The sequence below is a fragment of the Xenopus laevis genome, chromosome 1L, assembly GCF_017654675.1.
Source record: "Xenopus laevis strain J_2021 chromosome 1L, Xenopus_laevis_v10.1, whole genome shotgun sequence".
Taxonomy (NCBI): domain Eukaryota; kingdom Metazoa; phylum Chordata; class Amphibia; order Anura; family Pipidae; genus Xenopus; species Xenopus laevis.
This window is the reverse complement of record NC_054371.1, coordinates 110,377,742-110,403,758: the sequence shown is the minus strand read 5'-3', so window position 1 is coordinate 110,403,758 and position 26,017 is coordinate 110,377,742. Positions and strand designations below refer to the sequence as shown.

At 37.4% G+C, this 26,017-nt stretch overlaps 1 protein-coding gene across 3 annotated transcripts in view; it reads left to right on the top strand.

The window, feature by feature from the left end:
• The window catches only part of kank3.L (KN motif and ankyrin repeat domains 3 L homeolog), a 54,584-nt gene extending 30,933 nt beyond the window's left edge, over window positions 1-23,651 (top strand). For all 3 annotated transcript variants that reach the window (XM_018254989.2, XM_041562011.1, XM_041562012.1), the window contains exons 2-12: window positions 4,373-4,504; window positions 7,960-8,060; window positions 8,158-10,125; window positions 15,583-15,679; window positions 16,681-16,932; window positions 17,702-17,789; window positions 19,577-19,796; window positions 20,607-20,749; window positions 20,984-21,184; window positions 21,787-21,885; window positions 22,795-23,651. In XM_018254989.2, coding sequence (XP_018110478.1) covers window positions 8,024-8,060; window positions 8,158-10,125; window positions 15,583-15,679; window positions 16,681-16,932; window positions 17,702-17,789; window positions 19,577-19,796; window positions 20,607-20,749; window positions 20,984-21,184; window positions 21,787-21,885; window positions 22,795-22,851 — 3,162 coding nt within the window. In that variant the 5' untranslated portion in view covers window positions 4,373-4,504; window positions 7,960-8,023 and the 3' untranslated portion in view covers window positions 22,852-23,651. The remainder of the gene's footprint in view (window positions 1-4,372; window positions 4,505-7,959; window positions 8,061-8,157; window positions 10,126-15,582; window positions 15,680-16,680; window positions 16,933-17,701; window positions 17,790-19,576; window positions 19,797-20,606; window positions 20,750-20,983; window positions 21,185-21,786; window positions 21,886-22,794) is intronic.
• Window positions 23,652-26,017: the final 2,366 nt, after the last annotated feature.

Below are 26,017 nucleotides of genomic sequence, written 5' to 3'. Positions count from 1 at the left end.
CCGGGCAAACCAGAATGTGGATCAAACAATGTAGTTTGCACATAGGTTCTGCAAAGAAGTACTGTATATAGGAACCTGTGACAAGTACGATTAAGCCTGAATGTGTTTGGCCAATTGCACATGGGGCCTGTTTTGGTTAAATATGAAGAGAAAAGAACCCGTCTATAACAACAGGTGAAAGTTCAAAAAGCATGTAAGGCAAGAAATCTTGCTTAACACTAAATTGAATAAAGTAAATTATATAATTGTCTAAGTGCCCGTTTGTAATACGGTTAAAGGGTTAAATACACCATAAATTGATTGACCTCTAAATTAATACTTTGTGAATTTTAAAATGCCAAATAAAGCAAGTGTTAATCCATTGTTGAAGAGATACCCAATTAGAAAAATACTGATTATACAAAGTTTATAAATTACGATATAAGTTGATATGTTTTTCAAAGAAATAAATCAATCAATAAATAAATAAATCAATCAATCACCTATCTGTATAATTCATCCATAGACTTTTGTGTACAATTCATATAGCTATAAAGTGCTAGCTATAAGTGATTATGCTTGAAATTACTCAAATGACAAGTTAATTAATTAAATAAATCAAATGGCCATGCATGAAAGTTAGGGATGCACCGAATCCAATATTTTGGATTCGGCCGAACCTCCGAATCCTTCACAAAAGATTTCGAAGATACCGAACCCTAATTTGCATATGCAAATTAGGAGTGGGAAGGTGAAAACATTTTTACTCCCTTGTTTTGTGACAAAAAGTCACACAGTTTCCCTCCCTGCGCCTAATTTGCATATGCAAATTAGGATTCAGGTTCGGCTTGGTGGAAGGATTCGGCCAAATCCGAATCCTGCTGAAAAAGGCCGAATCCCGAACCGAATCCCGGATTCGGTGCATCCCTAATGAAAGTAGGTTAAAAAACACCAAACAGCTAAAATCCTTAGAATAGTCAGGGAAATTGGAAAAAATGGATAGAGGGTGGAATTGTCCCATAAACTAACTTCTTGGTATTTTTCTAATCTGGGACACCACAAAGTTGTAGGCAGGACAGGGTAACCGGGACTGTGGCCTAGTTTTTTAACCTTGCCCTATTCTCCAAAGAGGCTTATCATACCCTAAAAAGCCACAAACCCATGGCCCCTTAGAACGGAAGAAAGAGTGCAAGGTTTGAGGAAAGAAGGATTATGCCAGCGACCTACAACCCCACACCCGCAATTGACCCCGACCAAACAGATATTGAAAAAGTTGTTTAAAAGATAGAAGTTAAAATGGAAAATGTTTTGGTTACTTTGGTGCCTGCTAGTTTTTGTTGGTTAGGGAGGGTGATCGTAGCATTTTGAGTGTGTGATTTTTTGTTGTCTTAATCTACATCTCATAGTTATACTTGTTTTTGAAAAGCAATGATATAGGCCATCTGGTTAAATGTTAGCATACTATGATAAACTACATTACATGCTGGGCCTAGGGTTGCCATCTGGCCAGTATTTTGCCGGCCTGGCCGGTAAAAATTATGGTTGATCCCAATGTTATTAACAGAGAAAAAGTTAAATATATAGGAATGCCGGTATTTTTTTCCAGAAAAGGTGGCAACCCTAGCTTGGGCAGTTTCTTCTGCTGCTTATTGCATTATTTGGATTATTCCCACTGCCTTCTATTACTCATGACTGTCACAACTGATTTCATTACAGATTTCCCAGCATGGTTTATGCGACTGTGAGTTGTTGCTGGAATATGCGCCAGTGTACACTTGCCCCTGATTATCTCCACATTTAACATTTTGGCACAGTGATAAAGCAGTTTACCAATCACATAACTGGTCATGTGATAAATGTAAACATTTTTAAAAACGTAAAAGCCAAATATTTGGATTTTTCTGATACAGGTTATATACAATTTTTGTCTGAAAATTGTCCTTTGCAAATTGTACTTTGTAAAATAAGCTTCTTATATTTTATCCTTAATCAGTGTTTCCTTTTATAGTTTGCTTTTTAGCTTATTAAAATGCCTCCCTTATTTTCCTCCTTTTTCTCCATTTTCTATTTTTCTTTCTTTTTGTACACTACCCCTTTTTCCTTCCACCTGTGTCATTTTCACTATTTACCCTGCACCCACTGTCTGTCTTTCTTTGCCTAAAAGAAGAATAACCAAAAGAAGAAGTATTTATTTATGAGTGGGATTATGTTGCTGATTTGTTCCAGTAGCTATACTTATGGTGGGTAATACAGTTATGGAATATCTGGAAACCTGCAGAGCTGTCAACACCCCCAATTTTTTAGGAGTTACCTAATTTTAATCCCCTCCCCCTGGTCAACCAGCCACCTACCATATTTTCCTGAATTTTTGCAGGGTCTCTTTAAATTCCAGACATGCATGCACAGTAAGCATTCAATGACGTCTCAAAGAATTCTCTTTTTCCAGGTTGACAGCTCTGAACCTGATATCTAGCAAGTTTGACATTATGGCAAAACCATCTCCCATATAGTTCATTTGAAGCAGATAATTCTAACTTATGAAAATTATTTCCTTATTCTCTATAATGGTAAAACAGTACCTTGCACTTCCATATTTAGCCATGCACTTCAATGGAGTTTTCACTGATAAATAATTTTTTTTTCATCAAATAAATCTAGCCATGGGGTGTCCAACCTTTTGGCTTCCCTGGGCCACACATGAAATACACAAACACTTTTGATTTGTTAAATTAAAGAAAATACACAGAAAAGAACTACAATACCAGTTGGATAACCAGATGGAGTTATACCTGGATATTAAATAGACTTATTATTATTTTATTATGACGTTTCCTTGTGTAAATACCAGTACTAGCATGTTACTGTTCTGTGTTACTGAAATGTAAATTTTACCATGGATAACCTAGAAAGGAATATAAACCTATATTATAAACTTAATATTATAAATGATAAATATTCATATTATAAACGAAGGGAAAACTTTTTCCCAAAAGTCACATCCAATGTGTTATCAGTGTATTTTCTGAATATATAATTCCACCGGCACACAGGTCTTAGTTGCAAGCAGGGACAACCCTTGCTGTATTTTATTTGCGTGATGCAACATTTCGGGGTGATCCCCTTTGTCAAGCAGTGTATTTTCTGGCAACTCATTGTAGCAATCTAGTAATCATAGTAATCATGAACCTTTTGGTCTCAATCTGTTAAATGTCTTTTTGATGCTATCTAATGTATCTGCCAGTACAACCACTGTTAAAACCCCTTTTTGAATATATGGAACTCAATGTATGCCCTTGCTTGAAGGACCTACTAGTAAAAAAGCAAAAATCAAACAGTTTATTGTATGGTCCATATAATATACTGTATAAATGTATTTTCCCTTAAGCATCTGTTCTCTAGTGAAAATATTCATAGCTTGGCCAGTCATTCTTCATCACAGAGACTGTCAATACCCTTTACCAGCTTAGTTGCTCTTTGTTGAACTTATTCAATAATATGCCATTTGAGCACTGGAGACCAAAATTTTACTGCATATTCTAGATGGCACCTTCGTGCTTTGTAACAGGGTTGAAATTACCATCTGCTGCCTTTATATGAAGAACACAATTGCAAATGGATAACCATCAGACATGTCTGGTACAGGCACTATAGGAGGCTCAATATTTAAACTCTAAATCTGTCTTCATATCTAGCAGTTTAAAGGAGAAGGAAATGTAGTCAGTCATATGTTAACCATTAATCCCGCATTCAGTTCTGTATTCTGCCTAATCTTTGTATAAAGCAGAAATATAAAATGTTTAAACGTCCAGTAGAATATTTCAGCCAAAGAGAACAAATAGTTACTCAGTAGTGATGTACTACTATACAGAAACGGTAATGGACACAACCAGCAGTAGTGGAGACTGCAAAAGCAAAAAGAAAAATGCTTAAGAGAAACAAAAACAATAAGTAATGCATTCAAGTAATTTTACAGAACTAAATGGGCCTGTTAGTCTTATTCCTGCAATGGGGTTTCCACATGCCTGTAACTTGGGTGTTCTGCTTTATTGGACTTGTTATTTAAAACAGTATTCTGTTACTAATTATGATTATGTTGACTGTTACAATTAATTTCTAAAGTCATCCATTTGTCATATATGTCACATCCTTCCATCAGTAGGCATTAGTACTCTAAAAACAACAACAACAAATTGTCATTCCCATTAGACCATGGCTCTCAGCTGTCCTCAGAGCTGAGGATTTATGGTGTGACATGTAAGATCTTGGAAAGCTGACAAGGAATTTGCCCCTTGGGTGAAATGATGAAATGCTACAGATACCTATATAGATAAAGAGCTTCCTGTCATTTTCTAATTGTCATTAACTTCCGTTAACCTCTTTGTTGCTTTTTTAGGGTATGATAATGATGAAAAATAGTTTTGGAAAAAGGAACATTCAACTTAAGTTACATCAGTAAAGAAATTATGTTCAGCTTGAACAAAGGAATCAGAGAGACTGGATGAAAATATTTCAATAATCAGAAGAGGTATTTTATGCTTTAATTGTGATCATTGCTCATTTCACTTCAACACATTAGACTTGGACTAATATAACTATATGATTAGCCTTATCAAAGCATTGTCATTATATACTATATGGCAGTGATCCCTAACCAGTAGCTCGTGAGCAACATGTTGCTCTTCAACCCCTTGGATGTTGCTCCCAGTGGCCTCAAAGCAGGTACTAATTTTTGAATTCCTGGCTTGAAGTTTTAGTTGCATAAAAACCAGGTGTACTGCCAAACAGAGCCCCAATGTAGGTTGACAATCCTCATAGAGGCTACTAAATGGCCAGTCACAGCACTTAAATGGCAGGAACATTTGTCATGCTAGTGTTGCTCCCCAACTCCTTTTACTTCTGAATGTTGCTCACAGGTTCAAAAGGTTGGGGATCCCTGCTATATGGTAATGGTTATCCGTTACCTAAAGTATTTTGTTTTATATGCAAACGTAGCATTTTTAGAACAAAAAAGGGATAAAACAGTTATTTAAAATAAAGGTTTTATAAACCTTTTTACACTAATATATACTAATATAAAGCCTTACAAATCAATTCTACCCATTGTCATTTTTAACCCCATTATGCTCCACTGGGGTAGGGAATGGTATGAATCAATAACCACTGTAAAAGCGCTAGAATTAATTAAAGCATAATAATAATTAGTTATTACTACACATGTACAGTATTTTTATACAACTTATTAGAATAGAGTAGAATTAGGTTAGTCTTGGGGCCATGTCACAACAGATATGCATATAAATGTTGAAATGCTTACTTCTGCCCCCCATAACAGTATGCACTGATAAGCACAGCATCAGCCTGTTATTACAAAGACAGGGCTAATTTTGTCTCATAAATTTATAATTTCACGTTTCTGCGCCAAAATCCACACTGTCTGTGTACTTACAGGCCCACGGTGTGACATGGCCCTTAGACTTGGCTAATTATGATTCATTATATACATGGTTCAAGCAAAATAGAAGCAGTAGCACACCTGGTCTCTCAGTATCCTCACCGGTGCTTGGGGTTAAAGGAGGACGGCACCTCCAACAAATGCTCAATAAGACGAAACTCCAGCACACGAATGCTTAAGGGTTCATAACCCGTGTTTATTGTCAATGCCAAACAGGAAACAACGTTTCGGGGGCGTACCCCTTCGTCATTATATACATGGTCCATTGGCAATGTAAACATATGCAGAAAACAAAATAAACCATTGTACATACAGATGAATTCAAACAGTTCACTTCAATAGAGTTGTATATTGCTAATGATTACTGTCAGGCTGATTTTGTCTGTCTCTTAGGGTCCCTAAGTTAGGTTAGTTGAATTATTGTAGTGTGGCTGACATTACCAACATGACAGGCTGAAGTGGCCTAGTTAAACAAGAAGATATCTGCTAAACAATCCTCCTCCCTTCATTCCTTAGTGGCAAGATAAGCATAACGCATTTTAACCCTCTTATTGCATTTGTATTTAATTTTTTCTCACCCTAAGAAGCATACACTGCTTTAGCAATTATATTCATTACATTCCCAAGAATGAGTTAAAGAATAATGGCTTATGCTAATAAAGCTCAGTGTTTATTTTACTACAGTAATGGGATCCGTTATGTGGAAACCCATTATCCAGAAAGCTCTGAATTACAGAATGGTCATCTCCCATAGACTCCATTTTATCCACATAATCCACATTTTTAAAAATGATTTCCTTTTTCTCTGTAATAATAAAACAGTGCATTGTAATTGATCCAAGCTAATATATAATTAATCCTTACTGGAAGCAAACCCAGCCTATTGGGTTCATTTAACGGTTAATGGATTTTCTAATAGACTTAAGGTATGAAGATCCAAATTGCTGAAAGATCGGTTATCCAGAAGACCCCAGGTCCCAACGATTCTGGATAACAGGTCCTATACCTGTACAAACAAATATTGTTTATAGCCAAATCAAGAAGCAAACATTTAAATTCATTGAAAGGGGAACTATCATGAAATTGAAGAAATATGTGGATCAGCATGTTTGCATTTTCATTTTTTTAAATATAATCTAAGGGGAAATATACATTTTCAATGAAAACTTAACCTAAAGATGATTTATATCCAAATAGTATCATACTGTAGTATCATATCAAAGAATCTAATCACATTGGTACATATGGCAGTGAATTCCCTTTTACATTTTTGACTTGAGCAGCCATTTTGTGAATGTTCTGTTCATCACTTACTGATCTCTGAAGTATTTTCTATTACTTACTTACAATACCTTGCTGCGGTGGGAATGACTGGTGTTTGACATACAATTGCAATGATGGTTATACAGCAGAAGAAGAATATAATGACATACAAATTCACAACTGTTTTGCAACTTCTTTGCTCTGTAGGAGGCTGTAAATGAGGCCATAGGGTCTGGGTCCTATTTACTTTTTTTACTTAAAGCTCCCTCAATCAGATTGCTGTTCTGTCGTATACAATCAGCATTTTTACAATGTATTCTTTATGGAGGCAAGTCTTCATTAAATATTTACTTAAAGCAAACATATGATGGACCCAGGTCTTAAGTTAGTTGTATAATAACTTGAATACACTACATCCTAGGAATTTCTGTGTAAAGCTGGCCATAGATGTTGAGATTTTTAAAAGATCAGATCCTGATCGTGAGACCACGATCTTCTCAGAACGATCGTACAATCGTACGAATTTACCATCAACTAAAAAGACCAATTTGCCAGGAAAACAAAGGGGAGCTGCCTGCTTGGCCCTGCAAACATAGATAGATTGCACTGGGACCGACAAAGATTTTTCGACCTGGCCGATCAATTTCCTGACAGATGTCGGCCGAAAAATCCTAAATTGTACGATCGTTCGAATCGCACGATAATTTCGAAGGATTGGTCAGGCTTCCCTAAAATCGGTCGTTCGGCAAGAAGAATCGTTGCGTCTATGGAGAGCTTAACAGAATCATTTGAAAAAAAAAAAGAAGATAAATAACTCATATATGTATATTAACACCACACAATAATGGAGCGCTCAAAGGTTGTGCATAATCCCTTGAGATCAGGTGCTCAGCAGTGATTAACCCAACCTGCCACGGGTCAGGGAATTACTATGCAAAGTCTAGCAACTGCAGCACACTGTCAAATAAAGTTATTTTTAATTATTAAGTTTAATAATTTAAATTATCATTAATATTTAAATTATTGGCTCAATGTATCAAGTAGACAAAAAGTGGCAACGTTTCGGGCCTCGCAAGGTCCTTTATCATTTTGAACCAGTAAATTTACATTGCTGAAAAATAACTTTATTTGACAGTGTGCTGCAGTTACTGGACTTTGCATATTTATATTAACATACAGTACATATACAATTTACCCACACCAATATGGCACATGATACATATACAATTCTCTTTGTATCTAATGATGATATATTTGTTTTACAGGAAACTCTGTTTGCCATAGATTTTGTGAACTCTTGTGTATGGATCTCTGATTCATTTTGTTAAGATGACTCAATCAATACATCTCAATCAAAACCTACCAGGTAAAGAAAAAGCTGTTTAATATTTTGTGTGATGCCTTATTTTTTACTGAATCACATTTTTACAACTGATTTTGCATTTTCTTGATTATGTTTTTAGACTTAGGGGGCCCCTTTTTATATCGGGACCAGGATGAAAATGAAAAGACTGCATATTCGGTTGAGACTCCATATGGCTTCCAGCTTGATTTGGATTTTCTGAAATATGTTGATGACATTCAGAGTGGTCAGACTTTAAAGAAGGTGCCCATCTATCGCAAACCAAGAGTACCACGGCAATCAACATCATCTCTGAGGAGCCCATCATGCCAAACAGGTGGATGGACCTCCACTGAATCACTAACTTCTAGTGATGATGGAAGATCAGGCAGTGTATTTTTCCCAAGGGTTAGGACACAATCCAATTCCTCAGATAACAAGGAAACTTTAAGCTTTCCAAAGTCCAATCCAGTTTCTCCTACACCTGTTATCAGTTTACTTCCCCCTCCTTCTCCAAAATCTCTTTTGAGAAACCATCGTGTTGAGAAGACTCTGGAAGAGACAAGCAAAAGGCTTGAGCAAGAGCAACTAAATTTACAAGGGGCAGATGTACAAATCAGATCATGCTCATCTACAAATCTTTCTAAACTGGGTGTTACTAGCACAAGTTCACCCAATCTTACTCATCTACCACCATCTTTACCTCTTAGCAAAATTGGGGAGGGTCATGTAATACTTAGTCCAAGCTTCTCAGGATCTGTAAAAATCAGTCCTGTCAATTCTGGAAGAAGCACTCCAGCTATGATTTCTTCATCTCATCTACATTATGTTCGGGAACAAATGGCTGCTGCTCTCAAGCAGCTGAAGGATCTTGAAGAACAAGTGAAGGCCATTCCCATTTTAGAGATGAAGATTTCCACTCTGGAAAGGGAAAAGAAACAACTTTTGGCTGATCTTGAGAAGAAACAGGAAATTGTTTCTCTGGAGAGATCATCCAGTGATGGAAATTGCAGTATTAATGAAAGTGGCTCTGAGCAAAATATTGAACCGTCTTCTGAAGCAGAAAATGAGCTAGAGACAAGTAAATTAAGAACAAATAAAATTGCAGAGCTAAAAAGACTTACAGAGAAATTTTCAGAGAGAAATGTTAAAATGGGCAAGACAGGGGCTAACAAAATATTAACCAGTCCACCAAAGGTGATGGAAAGACGTTACAAGTCGATAGCAGTGGGTGAGGAGATGGACATGAATGATACTGTGTTTTATTATAGATCCAAAAACACAAAGAGGGATGTAGCAGTAGGTTGTGAAAGAGAAACAAAAGATGCTGGAGTTTGGGTGATTGAATCATTGTTGGGAATGACATGTGAGGCAGAAAAAGAGATTGAACTTCTTCAACATACAGTAGACCACCAAAGAGGGGTAATTGGCTTGTTGGAAGGCCACTTAAAGGAAGCAGCAAATGAACTGGAAGAGTTAAGGGTGGCAGTTTGTTCTAGAAGACAGAAAGACACGGCAGACAAAGAGGTTATGGCGCATCCTCAAACACTGGAAACAGCTTCTGAAGCAGTGGTTTCTATGCTCAGCCAGGCATCTGGAGAACCTTTGAAAATGGTTGATGCAGGAGTTAATTGTTCTTCAGAAATGTCATTTAGCTGTGTCTCAGAAGCAAAGGAAGTTGCAGTTGGCACAGATGAGATGTTAGGATATCAGGAAAAAAGCACTCAGGCTAATTTGGAAAGAACCAATGAAGCACAATCCTCTTTGAGTAGCACTGTAATAGAAGCTATAAGTATGCCAAGAAGTGACTTAATTTTAAAATCCAAATGTAAGATGACTTTGTTGGCAGATGATGAGGTGGATGTTGCTAAGAATAACCAGGATATCACAAAGCATGTGGAAAAGTGTGATAAGACAGAGGAAAGTATTACAGTGGATGGAAAGGTCAGAGCACTCCACTTGACCACAGAAGGGGGAGATGAGCATTTTTTAATCATTCAGAACTCAGGAGAACAACCAGAGAATAATGATGCTCAGAAGGGAAACTCTGCAGAAGAAAACATGAGTATGGGCAATTTCGGTCATTGTGGTAAGATATTGTTGGCCAATATGTATTGTCTCTTGGCATTCCTAGCACATTGTCTTGTGCAGTGAAAAGCAATCATTTTTGTGTATATATTTGTCAACTGGTTAAAGTGGTCAGTATTTAAAGCTAACATGTATCAGTCAAAAGGTGACAGAAAACAGAATGGAATTAATTCTCAAAAAATAAAGTTAGCAAAGCATCTTCTAATATTATTTGAACAGCAACAACAACTACAGAGGAGACATGGCTTCTATTTGTATATTCAATTCAAGGTCTCCCAATTATAAAAAAACATCAATTCTCCATTTTCCAAATGTCAAGCAATAGGATTTTTACACATAGAATATAAATGTCACAATATAAGGCTGATCAGTAATTAATACAGATAATTACTACAGTACATGGCAACACAAAAACCAGTGCAACTAGAATCAGAATTTAATAATCAGCCATGTAGAATCAGTTTATATTATAAGACAACCTCATTTTCTGAACATGCAGACATGATATTGTAGCCACATTGTGTAGTGCAAAGATGTGAGAATATAGTAAAATAGATATTTGAAAAGCAAGAAAACTAGATATTTGAACTGCAAATTATATACTTCTTTAAAGAATAAAATACCATGGGAAACAGATGTTACTACAATTATTGTCTTCAAAGGGCCTAAGAGCAGCACGTTATGCTATAGACATTCAGGTGCCTCATTTGCATTCACTTCCCCAATGAAGTTACTGTTTAGCTGTCAAACTGAAGTTCAGTCCTTCTAGCAGTAGCTTGAGCCCCACGTCAAAATTATTGTGTCCCCCCCCCCACTCCCCTCCAACCAAAAATCTTAAGATGATTTGTTTTTAACACATATGTTGCAGCTGCATATCTGTTGGGACATCTACTCCTGGACCCCTCAGTAGCCAATGGTTCCACTGACTATGTCCAAATCACAAAGCAAAATGAAATGTGATCTTGTTTCCAAAGCATTGATAATGCTTTTTAAATTGAATAGTGCTGAATGTACAGGTATAGGATCTGTTATCCGGAAGCCCATTATCCAGAAAGTTCCATTATAATCAAATAATTAAAATGTTTTTTAAACGATTTCCTTTTTCCTTATAGTAATAAAACAGTACCTTGTACCTTATCCCAAATAAGATCTAATACATCCTTATTGGAAGCAAAACCTGCCTATTGGGTTAATTAATGTTTAAATGATTCTTTAGCAGACTTAAGGTATAGAGATGCAAATAATGGAAAGGTCTATTATCCTGGAAAACCCCTGGTCCAGAACATTCTGGTTAACAGGTCCCATACCTGTTTCAGGAAATATGTTTTATTTTTTTTTATTTTTCCAACTATTTCATAACAATATAAAGGAACTTAGAAAGGGGAGAAGAAGAGATGGTAGTGAAGGCAGAATCAAGTAAGGGGAGCAACAGCAGCACAGTGCATACAGACATTTATACAATAGAAAAAAAGCAGTAATTTCCTCAGTGATAACTATCAATGTATGCCATCCCAGATGGCATGACATTTTTTGAAGCAGCCTCACGCAATATGTGTTATTTTTTGATACAGTAGTGAATACATTTTTCCAAAAAGTGAAAATAGAAGCAGAGGTCTGTTTACAGCACAGAAGGTTCACCTTTCTGGCACAACACAGTTGAAGGTAGCAAAGTCTGATGTGGTCATTCATATTAGAAAAGATATGTTTGGCAGTGTCAGGGATTCCTCCACAAATTTCAATAGCGCACCAGAACCTCCATATGATGGGACAGTTTAAAGCAGTATGTAGTGTAGCACCAGGATAGTGGCTTACATAAGTCACATCTATATCAATAGATAACTCAAGAGGGTTGTTTCAAAAATTCCCCTAGGAAATTAGGATTGAAATGAACATTTCAATCGTGAATAGCTTTAAAGCATCCTGGAGGGGAGCTAGATGTCTCACTGCAGATTAGGAAATACTTGTTTAATATGTTGTATATGTATTGCTTAACACTGACACCTTCTGGTAGTTTTTCAGGTTATCAATATTTGAAATCAAGCAATTATATAATTACCAGATGTCATTGTGCCTTCCTCACCTTTTGTACCAGTATTGGTTGTAACTCCCTATGTTCTATGTATGTAATTCATGTGATTTAGTTGTATAAACACATTTACTTTACAGTGCTGCGAAATATGTTGGCGCTATATAAATACATGTTAATAATAATTGTATGACATTGCTAGGTCCCTTTTGTAAAATACAACCTATAGAGACTGGCCTATAGTTAATAGCTGTATACTTTGTTCTAAGTATAGTAATAAAGTCCTTTAATAAAGAACACCTGGTGGAACTTGTTAAGAGCTGATTGTGCACAAACTATTACCTAATCCTGGTTTTATTAATCTAACTACCTGCTTGCCTTTATAAACTGTCCCACTTCACATCAAGTTGCTAACAGCATCCCATCAGCAATTATTTTTGAATCATCTACTACTATAGTTTAAACATTAAAATCAGTTTGTGCCTTTATAAGTAAATTGTCCGCTCTGTATCTAGAAGATGTGTTAGCAATACAATTATTGTAACTTAAATGGGAAGTTCTAAAATAATGTTTAGTACAGTATTACAGATCAACTTATTCTTAGCAACATTTGAATTGTTCTTCATCCAGCTATCTAGGTGTCTACAAAACAGCAACAAATATTTTATGTTTTATTTGAGGCCTCTCTATAACTACGTTTTTAATTTCTTAATTACAAACCTATTAAGATGGTAACATAATTATTTACAAAATACTGCAAAAATACACTGTCTATTAAGTGTGGGCATTTAGGTGTGATCTTCTCGGCAAATGGAGAAGGAATTGGTTCTCTCAACGGTTCTCTCTGTGGGACCAATTTAGTACAGAGCTGATTATGTGAATCCCTCAAGTGTACTTCCCAGGAAAGATCATTTACTGTCTAGTACATTACAGGTTTTGATTCCATTTAATTACACATTGTAAAAGGTCTTAGTGTTTGGGTTTGCTTTAGCCTAAGTTCTTAGCCCTTCATTGCTAAAGTCTTGTTGGATTGCAGCACTGTTTTTTCTGAATGTCTCCCTGTTTACAAGGTGATGTACAAAAATATTTATGCCATGTGTCACACAGTAAAAGCTATTTCAAGGTATTAGTAAGAAAACCTAAAAGTTAATTAATGGCAATCTTTCCTGTATTAGATATTTATTGCTTGCCTGGGGCACTGCTGTTCTAGAGACAACAGTAGGATGCCTCTGGCCTGGCTTCGGTATAGTCTGTTAGTTTAGTATTTTATAATGCCCCTTTTATCTTTATCCCTTGAGTGACATAGGTATAGCATTAACTGCATTCCTTGGGCATTGTAAATAATGAATTACAGGTATTTATTATTGAAACGTGTATTTATTGGAAATTTATTGGAAAGGTGTTTTTGGAATTTTCTGCTGCTTTTCTTGTGGATGTTTGGATTCTCACTGGAGATCACAAATGGTTAGGTAATATTCTTTATTGCTTCAGTTGCTGATATTTGGCAGCCAGCAGAAAAAAGAAGGTCCCAAGTTATCGTTAGCCCATATTGAATGTGTTTTTACAACTGAAATTTATCATTTACTTTTTAAAGGAAAGCTTTTTTAGTGTAACTCTTTAAGTGCCACCCATAACAAAAATGATGCCAGCATTAATATACCATTGTGCCAGCGATGTAAATTCTACATTTCTGGGTCTTCTTTTGATTAATGCCATGCTGCCAGTAAATAAGATCAATAGAGCCAGACAGTTAAAGCTTTAAAGGGCACCTATTGCTCCCACATTGTTTCCCCCACCTGAGCTGCGGTTTGTTGCAGTCCCAAAAAAAGTAATTGGCAACAATGTGTTCAAACAGGATAATACAGAGAATGCTTCCAGGTGCAGTAGGCAATGGCACTTGTTGTGTTGCCTCCATGATTCAGAACTGCATTGAATAATCAACTGTAGACTCCAGAGGGCTAATTTAACAATTAAGAGGCAGGGGTGAAAAGTGCAAAAACAGAGGTTTTGCTGCCCTTTGTGCTTTAACACTCAATTGTCGGGCATTGTTAAATTATAAACACCTATTGCTCCCACATTTTGAACAGCAGTACATTAATTGAGGCTGCTATCAGATGCAGTAGAGTTGATAGGTGCCCTTTATCTTGCTTCCATGAATAGAACTTTTATTGAATTACTAACTGAGTCCCTGCCCATCTATATGTGAGCAGCCATAATAGTGTGCTGCTTAATGGTTGAAACTCTCAATTTATGGCGGGATGCTGCTAAAATAATTTTGTCCATGTGTTGGTAGATTATCTGGCATACTTCATGTTTGATTATATTAAAAATTATGTCACATGAAATATGTGGAGCCCTTAAGCAGACTGGATGGTCACATCTGGACCACAGGCTTCTGCTTGGACTGCCCTGACTTGGATCAAATGCTGTAAATTCAATTATTTAAACAGGATTTGATTGGTACAGCCTAGTGGTGTCACCATGTTGAAAAATACTTTTCTAAAACCCATTTAATAACATTGTTTTTTATATCATTTTATATTCAGTAGCTAATTTATTAACTTTGGGTATCTTTTTACTAGTGATACCATATGCAATACAATAGTTATTGATTATTAAAATAATTATTCTTTAATACTGTAGCATGTTCACAAAAAGTAAATGCCAGGACAGCAAATACAGTAGTCTCTTTTTCTTCAGCAAATAGTTCAAAAAGAAAAGACAGCTTTTATCAGCAGGATAGCCCAACAATATAAAAGACTTACAGACCTCTTGTCAGGTAACAATGTGTGTACATGTTTCTAGACTTCTATACATTCAGGTCTTAAAGGGACAGTAACACCAAAACATTTAAGTGTTTTAAAGTAATGAAAATATCATGTACTATTGCCCTGCACTGGTAAAACTGATCTGTTTGCTTCAGAAACACTGCTTTAGTTCATATAAACAAGCTGCTGTGTAGCAATGGAGGAAAATGAAAAAATGCTATATGGCACAGGTTAAATAGTGGATAACAGATAACACCATTATGTTCTACAGAGCTTATCTGTTATCTGCTGTGTAACCTGAGCCTTTTCTCCTTTGAATGATTGCCCCCATTGCTACACAGCAGCTTATTTATATAAATAATAGTAGTGTTTCTGAAGCAAACATAGCAGTTTTACCAGTCACTGTTCCTTTAAGTCTAAGGTAGCTATTTCTTCCAGCTTTTTCCTCACAAGGCCTTTACTACTGTGAGTGAGGTGATAAGAGTGAGATCTGACTTTCACCCCTGGATCTGATTCTACTTTATGTGTCATAAGATATGTGCCTATATATATATATATATATATATATATATATATATATATATATATATATATATATATATATATATATACCTGTATATATAAATATATACTTAATATGTTTTCTGTCATCTTTCCTTTCTAGGAGCACTTAAATCAATAATGAAAAACAAGGATGATGCTTCCAAAAGTCAAATAAGAGAGAAGAAAAGTCTTCAGTTTGTGGGCATACTAAATGGAGAGTATGTGAAATTGTTTTCCTTCACTATAATATAGACCTTTATGTTTTCCCCTTATTTTTTTTGCCCAAATTATATTAAAAGTAATAGTTTGCTGCTTTCTCTCTGCATCTACCAGCATTCACATATACTAGCACAGAACATTGTTATTTGGATGATCTCATCAGAGTTGAAACGAATGTACTTGGGTGTTTCTATAGTTAAGATGAGCCACATATATCCAAACGGATGTGAGATTTTACTAGGGTAAAATCCTGAGTGTGTAGACTTGACCATGTTTTATTAAGCTATAAGATTACATACACAGTCATTCTAACAATGCTGCAAGGCAGTCCAACAGACAAGTAACATATTATATGATAATAATACAATATGCTGTTTGTAAGTATTGGGATAGCAAAAGAAGACATTAACAGCTCCTAGATATATTTCCTGTGCTTCTTTGCTTTAGATCGTGTTTGTTTTGTAAAATTAGCACTGATACTTTTCTTTGGTGGATCTGTGCTGATGCCTCACCTTGTGCTGAGAAAAGACTCCAGCAATCTAGATTTTCTGTCCAGAGAGACAAACTGCAATCCACAGGGGTCAGAGGACAGCCAGGTTAAACTGCCGACTGACTGAGCTGTAGATGTTTAAGAAGCAACATAAAGTCAACCTACTCATATGAATGTGTATGGCCACTTTTCCTAACTCTGTTTGCAATTTCAGAATTCCATGAAGAACCATTGTTCTTTGTATGGTGATAACTCTCATTGATCACCTCTAACAACATTTTTGTATAGTTTGCCAGCATTGGGCTCAGCCCAGTAGCAAGCCTAGCATAGTGATATTTTCCAAGTTACCCAATTATGCTATCATTATACATGACCTCACAGTTATATTTGTCAGGCTCAGAACTGCTTTAATGATTTTTTTGTGCTTTTGGTAATCAGTTCATGGTTGTTAGAAATGTTGGAGGTGAAGAATGTTGAGCAACTTTATACATAAATCCTTTTATTGTATAGATATGAAAGTACTTCAAGTGAAGAATCAAGTGACAATGAAGGTGACAGTTCTTCAGACAAAGTATCAGAGGACAGCTCAGACAGCGAGGCCTTAAATGATGTAGAGACCTCAGAGGAAGAGATGAATGTCAATATGCAGGATACAGACAGTGATATAGAGGACTGTGAAGTGGAAGAGAAGAGAAATGAGGAAAAAGAGAAGAAAAGGAAAGATAAGGAGGAACAACCATCTCTACCTAACACAAAGGAAAGGTAAGTACCCTCAACATAAAACTGGAGTTTCAGCTCTCTGTAGAATGAATGAAAAAACAAAGTCGAATGAAATACAACCCATTGCAATCTATTTAATTTTAAACAAAAGTTTTATAAAAGTATCATATAAAATTAGATCCTTATTTACCATTACCCTGTGCAGACTCAGCTTTTTTCCACCATCATTTCTGCCCTGACAGACACAGCGTTGGCCTGTGTGCATATCCACTGAGCGCATATTGGCGATAAAATGCATAGTTTTATCTCAGTGGCAGAACTATTCACCGGCGAGCCCAGGTTCAGGATGTCGCCCTCCCATGTGTGCTGCTGGCGAGTGTGCCAAAAAAATTGCCAAGTGCAATTGCGGGGTCTTGGCCCACCAGGGCTGCCCCCTCAAGGGCAGCACCCCCCTGCCCCCCGCCTCAGCTGCAATTCCTCCCCCCCAATACACACGCAGGTGCAGCACCCAGGGTTTCCAGCAGTGAATGGGTCTTGGTTGACTGGGCCCACTTCCTGGTGCGCCGGTCCAGTTCAACCCTGACCCCAGTGCTGCAAGGCAACTGTGCTAAAAGTCAAAGCAAGCAGCATGTCAGCTTTGAATTAGTTATTCCCTCAAGCTTTTCTGTCTATTAAAAGGAAAGTAAACTGTAAATCAGTTTGGTATGTACTGTATATTGGTCTGTTGTGCATGTTTGCTGTAAATGTTTGTCTTTTGTGTCTATATGGAATTGTAAGGCTTGTTGTGGACAGTTTCTTTATTTTCTTTCAGCTGTGTTCTGAGTCATAAGATGCAACAGGCCTGTCTGGTGGTCAGTGTTCATTTAAATGAAGCAAGTGCTGTGAAAACAAAAGAATCTGTAAGTACGGCATATTAGCCCTTATCCTAAACTAACATATATTATGTCTGTAGCTTACAATATATTATGTCTGTAATTCTTACAATAGAATTATTTCAAGTGCTTGAATTTTTTAAAAACACAGTATATTTCATGCTGCATATAGTTTTATTTATAGTGTTAAGAGTTCACTGGAAAAAATATTACTAGTATCTATTTAAAACGTGGGGAGTATAGTTGAAATCAGCTCAACTGCCCAACCAATCTGGGCATGTATGACCATCTTAAAAGAGAACTAAAGCCTTACAAAAATATATGCTACTGCACATTATGTTTTGAGATTCTGTACAATCGCAAGATGAAAACAACCCTTTAGTAGTGAAGCCCATAAAGCCTCTTACACACGGGCATTTCGTTGTGTTTAATATGTGTTTGAGATGCAGTTTCAGCACCCCTACATGCATCAGCAAATTGATTCCATTATATTTTGAGTAGTTTTACTCAGAATCATTCAGAATTGCCTTTTATGGCATTTGGGTTTCATCACATTTTTTTAGATGACACACGCTGTATTCTCTTGCTCTTGACACATACATAACAATAAAATATTTTTTTAAAAAAACTGACAAAAACATACTTGCAAATGCATATGAACGCAATATGTGCGTTTTTATTTCACTTAGCATGTGTTTCTAAATGCCACTACGAACCCAGAACCAGCACACAGAATTGCTCTTCCACTGGCCGATTCCCTGTATTAATTGTGTCAGGCTACACACAACATTTTGGAGGTGTACCGCTTTGTCAGGGACATCTAATGAAGGTGCAGCCCCCCCCAAACTTTTTTTGGAAGAGCAATTCCATGTGCTAGATCCCACTCAGCACCAATTTGTTACTAATTAGAGATGACCCATTACTACCCCACCTTCATTTCTGCTGATTTACTCTGCATGTTCTGTGCTGATGTCAGTTACTAAGCTTAGGGGCCCACTTACAATATACTGTATATATATAGTAAAAATGTCACAATACAAGGTTGATTGACAATTAATTAAGGTTCACATTACACAGCAGCTCAGGAACCAGTGCAATTAGCATCAGAAATTAATAATCAGCCCTATAGCATCAGTTTTATGAAAGAATCTAATGTTCTGCTTGATGATTTCTGACGAGCCCTACGCTTAGCTTTTCAACAGCTGCCCAGAGCACACTCTGTGAGTATGAGTACTCCTAATAAAATCCAAGATTTTGACCCCCTGTGCACAACATTGAAGACTTGAACCATTACTAGTTACATTAGGCTGGTGCAGTAAGTTTAGTATATAGAATGTCTACCCATATTTGCCTTTATGGTTTAGTTCTTCTTTAAGTTAGTAAATCATTTTCAGGATATGTTACTAAGCAATAAGTATGCTTGTAGTTGTTGTTCAGAAACAGCTGGATAGATAGGATGACTTATTTAGTATTGCCCTGGAGGTAAGTGCAACAGCACAAAGAATTGAGTCGCATAGCAACTATGCACTCTGCCCTGCTCTGACAGGTGTAAGGCAGCCCAGTACGTGATGCCTGTAGGCAAGCTGTAAATACAGGGTTTTCCTGCTCCTTGTGCCTACTGGTATTCCCCAGCTGTTGTATGTATCTTTTGTTTGTGTGTGTGTGTGTGTGTGGGGGGGGTACATTAGTATTAGATATTTCCATTGACTTCAGTTTTGCCAAAATAATTCTAGATTCACAGCACTTGCTAACTGCTAATTATCTTCTGTACAAAAGAACTAAAAGAGCTTCATTTTTTTCCTTCTTTTACTCAGCTGGCCAGTTCCCACATTGTGCAGCAGGAGTGGTTTCGAGCCTCCAGTCAGAAATCCTCTGTGGCTGAAAGGGTGGCAGCATACCTCAAGGCTTTTATGGATATCTCCGCAGAAATGTTAAACCATGTTGTAAATCTTACTGATGGCAATGGGAACACTGCCCTTCACTATAGTGTTTCTCACTCCAACTTCTCCATTGTTCAGTTGCTGTTGGACACTGGTATGTGCCAAAACCAAAAAAAAACAAATAGAGGGTTGCACTAGATTGGATATTATAGCTGTCCATAGTATGATTAAATGGTTGGGCTCTCCGTAAAACAGGGCATGCCATGCAGGAATCTGCTGGGGTTACCACCTGGATGGTATTTCACTGGCCTAATACCAGTCAAGGCCAGTATAACCATTTTACCAGCAATGTGTTTGCCAGTAAGTTTATAATTCCTAGTTGGTCCGCTCCCGGCCCACCTCCTATCCACCCAAAGCCCACTCCCTACTCGCACAAACCCTGCGTATTCACATAAGCAGAAGCACAGCAGTCCTTGGCCGAGCCATCTGGAACGTCATGACTCCAGCCCTGAAATGTCACAACCCCACCCCTGAAATGTCACAATCCCACCCCCTCTCTGTCCCACCCCCAACATCATCGGCCAGTAAAGCCTAAAGAAAAAGGTGGCAACCCTAGAATGAGTGCACGCACAGTAGTACTGGAAGACTGCATGAGTGAGTTAGTGTAGGTATGTTACTATGTAACTATGTTATAGAGAAGGCCCTCTGATCAGGTCAGGGTTGTCTTTATCATAAGATAAACAAACAATAGCTTTGTTAAAACAAAGTCCATATTAGTTTTTAGTCTGCCACATCAACTTCATATACTGTCTCCAGTGTAAATGGGTACATTGTGACATTTTATTAAGAGTTAGAAGATTTTGCAGACCTATCTATTTTAGTTTAAATCTATTCTATTGCCAAAAAACAAATTATTTGGGTTGGCTCGTCCTCTTGAGTAAACTTTCTTTATTCCTTTCTTCAGGAGTCTGCAATGTTGACCGACAGAATAAGGCAGGCTACACTGCGATCATGTTAGCCGCCCTAGCAGCGGTGGAAAAGGAAGATGACATGAATGTTGTGTGCAGGCTCTTTAGCTTGGGCAACGTTAATGCTAAAGCCAGCCAGGTAACAGTTTTATTTATTTGACACAGGAGCTTGAATGATTTTGGTATCAGGTATGTCATGCTATTAATCTTAATGAACCTGATAGAGTATGTTGAAAATACCTGGTGCCAGGTGAGTGCCTTTTGGAGAGTTCTGTTACTTAATTATGACTAGGCTTCAGACCTCAAAGATTTGAATGTACTTTATATATTGAAATATTTTTTCATGTTACCATTTCTTAATGTCTTTGAGTAGGCTGGTCAGACAGCACTGATGCTTGCAGTGAGCCATGGTCGTCAGGAAATGGTGCAGGCGCTGCTTGCCTGTGGAGCCAATGTAAACCTCCAGGATGATGAGGGATCAACAGCATTGATGTGCGCAAGTGAACATGGTCGAGCAGAGATTGTGAAGTTGCTGATAGCACAAACAGATTGTGATGTGTCCATTACAGATAATGTGAGCGATTATTATTATTGACATATATATTATTATTTATATTTATATTTATATTTAAGTGCCAACATATATGAAACATGGACCCGCAAAGAAAAACTCTCTACTACTACTAACTGTGATAGTTTAGTTTAGGTTCCCCAATCATTTTTAACCTGTGAGCAACAGTCAGATGTAAAAAGAATTGGGGGACAACACAAGCACCTGGTGCAAAATAAGTGATTTGATGTTTGTTAGTCCCTATGTGGACTGTCAGGTTCTGTTTAGCAATACACACTGGGGTATATTAATCAAAGTGTGAAGTTAGAGATCGCCACAATCCTCTAGAATGAAATTCCACCACTCTCCATTAATTTCTATGGGATTTTGAAAGGCGTATTTATCAAAGGATGAACTTTCACTTAGACTAGATACCCCATAGTTTTTATGCAACCTAAATTTGCATCCAAGCTAGGAATCAAAAATTCAAAAATAAGCACCTGCTTTTAGGCCACTGTGACCAACATCCAAGGGATTGGTGAGCAACTTGTTGATCACAAGCCACTGGTTGGGGATCACTGATTTAGAGGCTCATTGTTCTTAAGTTTAACCTTTGTATTCTTCAGGATGGAAGTAATGCTTTATCAATAGCACTGGAAGCTGGACAGAATGATGTTGCTATGTTATTATATGCCCACATCAATTTCTCCAAAGCACAGTCTCCAGTAAGTAATCAATGTCAAAACTGAAATCTGGTGCTGCATCCTATCACATGTACTCTAGAATATGGTAGGCAGAGGTCTAAAAAAATGAAATGCAATTTCTAAATTTTGAAATGGTATAGGGTGCTTGGAGCAGGCAATAGCTATAGGCTTTCTGTTGTATTATGAATTCCCTACAGATAAGTTACTGGAATGTGCCTGATCATGTTAAAGCTTTTGCTAACTTAACTGCAAAGTCTAAAGAAGGTGTAACCTTACAGAAGTATATTGTTCTATTCGAATAGTTTCCAATCTTCCATTGAAGTGAAATCTGTGTTTTCATGTTTTGATTACTCCACTTTTCCCACAAAAACTGCCACCGCTGGGTAGGAATTTAAAGGAGAAGGAAAGGTTAAAACTAAGTAAACCTTATCAGAAAGGTCCATCTAAATATACCAGTAAACCCCCAAAGTAGTGCTGCTCTGAGTCCCCTGTCAAAAGAAACACTGCATTTCTTTCCTTCTATTGTGTACTCATGGGCTTCTGTATCAGACTTCCTGCCTTCAGCTTAAACCTCATTGCCCTGGGCAAAAGCATGCTCAGTTTGCTCCTCTTCCCCACCCCCTCCCTTTTCTACTGTAATCTGAGCCCAGAGCAGGGAGAGACTCAGGCAGGAAGTGATGTCAAACCATGTTAATATTGCAGCTCCTATCCTAAACAAACAGAGAGTTTTTACTCAGGTATGGTAAAATATTCTACAGAATAAATGTAGCATTTTAGCTTGCACTATTGCAGCTAATCTATTGGCAATAAAATGCCTCCGTAGCTTTCCTTCTCCTTTAAGCACAGTTAGAATATACTGTATTAATACATAAAAGAGTTTTGTGAAATATAGCAAACCAAAGATATTGAATTTTTAATTTCTCTTTACAGAGTTCGGATGTATTAGCAATGGGAAAAGCCTCAAGCAGCCATGTGAAACCTGAATAAATTGAATGAACATAGACATTTAAACTTATCTTGGCCATTATTAACTGCACATGCTGTTTTTACAGAAAAAGCACATTATGTGATATAGCAAACAAAAGTACAAATACACAAGTATACAATGTACTTTTTTTAAACATGACTTCTGCGGTCATTAAGTTATTTTTTAGGTTAAGATCTTTGATACAGCAGTGTGCAGCTAAGCTGTTAAGGAGAGATCAAAGCACTGACTTCTTGCCGTAAAAGATGAAAGTATATTGTAATTGTAAATGTACAAACAGTGGTAAGGGTACATGTACCTTATTTATAAAAAAAAAAGTGATTATCTTCCATGTATTTCTAATTCAAAATTAAATATGGTTTTATAAATGCATTTATGCTTGCATCCATACTAGTGGGTGAGAGGAGCAATACATCAGTAATTAAAGGGGTAGTAGAACTTGTATCTATAACATTGCCTTGTGAGTATTCACACTGCATCCTTGTTTCAGTGCAATTGGTGGCTAGAAAATCAACAGTAATCATCCTGACAGTATATGTAGACAGGGACCTCTGGGCTGAGGGTGCTCGGAGTACCCCCTGTCGCCCCCCCCACCCACAAATAGGATGCACGAATGCTCATCTTTTGTGCTTACATCTGGAGCACACGGTACAGGGTGTGTGTAGATTCAAATAACGGGCAAAATCACCCTCAAGTCTAGTCCCTGGTACTCCAGAAGAAAGCAAGCATCAGCTGCGACTACAATCCCTTTAAGCTACTGTCACACTTAGGGGCAGATTTACTAAGGGTCGAATTTCGAAGTTAAAAAAACTTCAACCCTCAAATTAAAATCGAATATCGAAGTCGAAGGATTTTTAGCGTATTCGATCGATCGAACGATCAAATAGAAATCGTTCGATCGATCGATTGAATAGTTCGAATCGAACGATTTTTAGCGATCGATCGAACAATTTCTATTCGATGTGTAAAGACTTAGTGCTGTGGAAGGTCCCCATAGGCTAACATTGCACTTCGGCAGCTTTGATTTGGCGAAGTATGAAGTCAAAGTTTTTTTAAAGAGACAGTACTTTGATTATCGAATGGTCGAATATTCAATTGATTTTGAATGAATGAAAAATTTACTTCGAAATTCGAACTTTTTTAACTTCGAAAATTCACTCAAGCCCCATTGTGTTAATATCCGCTGGCAATACACCACAAAAAATATGAAAGTATGCATTTTCACTTCGAAAATCTGACTTGTGTATGAACTGACAATCTAATGCCATTCTTGTCAGTGTATTCTAAATAAGGGGTGGAAGGCAACCACTCACAAACGCAATGCAATCTCCCACCAGAGATTAAAATTACTTACCCGATGCACCAGGCCAGTGCTCCTGTTAGCAGAAAAGCAGTACTTCTGAGCAACCAACATGGAGTGCTCTTTAGCTTCTTCGCTCTTCAATGGCCCTAGGCCAGCACATGGGCAGTAGAGTGAAAACATGGCTTTGTTTGGGTTTTCACTCAACTACGCAAACGCACCTTCTGCAAAGATTCAGAAGAAGAAGATTGATACGTGGTGCTCACTCAGAAGTACCACAGGGCGATGCAGTTTTCTACTAACAGAACCAATTGCTGGAAAGGGCTGAAACTAGGGCTAGGAAGAAGAGGCACGTGTGGGGGGCACACTGTAATGTGGGGAAACGGGAAGTGGGAGGGGTAACAAGTGGAGTTGGGGTTGAAAAGTGGTGGGTCCTGCCTTGGGTGCAATCGGGCCAAGGCCCTGCACTGGATCCGGGGTATCAAGTAAGTGATTGTAATCATGCCTAACATATAGCATCACAGTGATCTAACCTTCCTTTCTCCTTTAAAGGAGTAAAGTAAATGAGAACGAAATGTTAGGCACCCCTCAGTGATTATAATCTCTTACCAGAGACCAATTGTACTGGTGCAATGATTTGCTAAAAACTGCACCAGCCTGTGGTACAATGCTAGAAAGGACACATCATCATCTTTTTCTTCTTCTACACTTCCTTCTTTTTTGTGGCCCCTATGTGGGTGTGCCTGCACGGCAGAGTGAAAAAGCCATCTTATCACTCTACATTGGCACAGGGATGAAAAGAAAAAGGAAGATGCAGGAGAAGAAGTATTGTGGTGCTCTTACAGAAGTACAATGGGCTGGGGTCTCAGGTAAGTGATTATAACACTGGAGGGTGCCTAACATTTGGCACCCACCCAATGATTATTCCTTTCCTTCTAATTTAAATACACAAGACTTTTGCCACTGCACTGAGAAATTGATATTGTAAGTAACTGCATGACAATATGTATGGTTTCTGCATACTAATACCACTATTTTGAATTTCATGTATTGTGCAATCCTACCCCACTTTATTTATACATATTGATAACATTTTGGAAAAAAAATAAAAGCTTTTGTTTTTATTTGTTGTAATCATTCTTGTTGAAAAATTTGAGCGCTATTTGTTTATGTGAAACTTGAAGAGGGGGTCTTCTATAGGGTAAAATACTCCACTGGTTCATAACCATAATCAGTCCCTGATTTATGGCAAGGCCAGGGCCTACCACAACAAAAAATAAGGGATAGCATTCTAACCAGCCACACCTAAAGTTCAGTCACACGTGGGTACTAACTAGGGTCTATGTTTGCAGAAACCTCTCCCCTGTATGTGCGATCCTAGGAGTGCAGACGGTGGAGGATGTCTGTCTCCGAGCGCCTGGAAGACAAATCAAACCCTGACCATTATTGGTATATAACCATAACATAACCATACATTTCTCTGTGTGTTCATGCCTGAAAATCTGGCCAAACTGCTAGTGGCAGACCGTGCTATTTATATAGGGAACAATGTACCACCTGTTGTAATATATATATATATATCTCAATATTATGTCACCAAGGGCTTCCATGTATTATAATACACAAGAGCCTTGAATATCCTGTAAATTATATTTTTCTAAACTGCACATCACTGACTGAAACATGTGTATTATAATAAATAAAGTACCCCCTGTTGCAAAATAAGAGGATATTAGAAGTCAGTGAAAAAAATAAAGGAGACAGCTCAGCTCACCGCTATTCCCCTGACTAGGTGCTCAGTCCTCAGTGTCCCCACTGTAACAATGTAACAAACTCCACAAATGAACGGCACTTCCGGACAAAAGTTT